General features: G+C 39.1%; 1 protein-coding gene across 1 annotated transcript; it reads right to left on the bottom strand.

The window, feature by feature from the left end:
* Positions 1-282: 282 nt before the first annotated feature.
* Positions 283-771, bottom strand: LOC107042313 (ribonuclease H1-like). Its single transcript, XM_015263312.1, has one exon. It carries the CDS (start codon positions 769-771, stop codon positions 283-285), a length of 489 nt encoding a protein of 162 aa, XP_015118798.1.
* Positions 772-1,058: the final 287 nt, after the last annotated feature.

Below are 1,058 nucleotides of genomic sequence, written 5' to 3'. Positions count from 1 at the left end.
TAAGTTTTGTACATCAATGGTCATAATCAGTCGCCAGTTACGGTTTATGCTTTTTATTTGGTCAAATTTTTCGTAATACAGGCCAGGATTGTGTGGGAGAACATCTAGCTGATGTATTTGTTCTGGTAATACTGTTGGTATAATTGCCCAGAGTGACATCAGGATTACAAATACCATCCAGCGGTCTCTCATGTTGTAGATATTTTTCTTTTAGTCTGAAAATCATATTAATAATTTTATTGGATCATTGTGAGTAAATTTTGAATTTGTGACAGCTCTGGTTCACATTTGGGGTATGGAATAGATCCTCGAGCCAATCTTGGCCAGTTCATCTGCTTTTTCGTTTCCATAGACCCCTTTATGACCAGGGGTGTATTCTAGTTGGACCTCTAATTGGTGCATGAGAACGTCAAGTTCTTTTAATAATTTTTGATTGACAACAGGTTTAGCTTTGGCATTCAACCATCCATTTTTCTTCCACTTGTCTAGATGTTCTGTCATGCAGCTGATGAGGTATTTCGAATCAGTAAAGATTTTTACTCGTTTTATGTCATGTCGTATGCACAATTTACAAGCTTCTATTGCAGCAGCAGTTTCGGCAGTGATGTTGGTGGTGCGTTCTTCTACGAGTGTTTTGTATGTATTCAAGGGGTGTTTATTCCCAAACCACGCTCCTATTCCTCCTATGGCGTTGGTGGTACCATTGTGAGAGCATGATCCATCTACGTAGACATGAATCCAATCTTCACCCTGACGATTTTGTTCTGCCATCCCTCTGTAACAGGAGATCAGGAAAGTTATTTTATTAGCTTCATTTCTATTCACAGGGTTTCAATTTATTCGGGTGTTTCATGAATCAGTGACCGTCTTCATTCTCTAAGTAGACATTTCCTTTGGCAATGATGTCTACGATTTCATAGGGGGCGGTATATGCTTGATCCAGTTTCCCGATCTTTGGCTCTTTTTCTACGTAGATGAATTGACCCATTTTCAGTTTCAGCGGTCTCGCTGTTTGATCGTATATCCTCTTGGAATTCAATTTGGCTTTTTGAAGTTGT

Source organism: Diachasma alloeum, unplaced genomic scaffold (assembly GCF_001412515.2).
Source record: "Diachasma alloeum isolate Michigan unplaced genomic scaffold, Dall2.0 Dall_scaffold_00442, whole genome shotgun sequence".
In the NCBI taxonomy this organism is placed as follows: domain Eukaryota; kingdom Metazoa; phylum Arthropoda; class Insecta; order Hymenoptera; family Braconidae; genus Diachasma; species Diachasma alloeum.
Note: the sequence above shows the minus strand (reverse complement) of the source record. Positions and strands in the feature narration are given on the sequence as shown.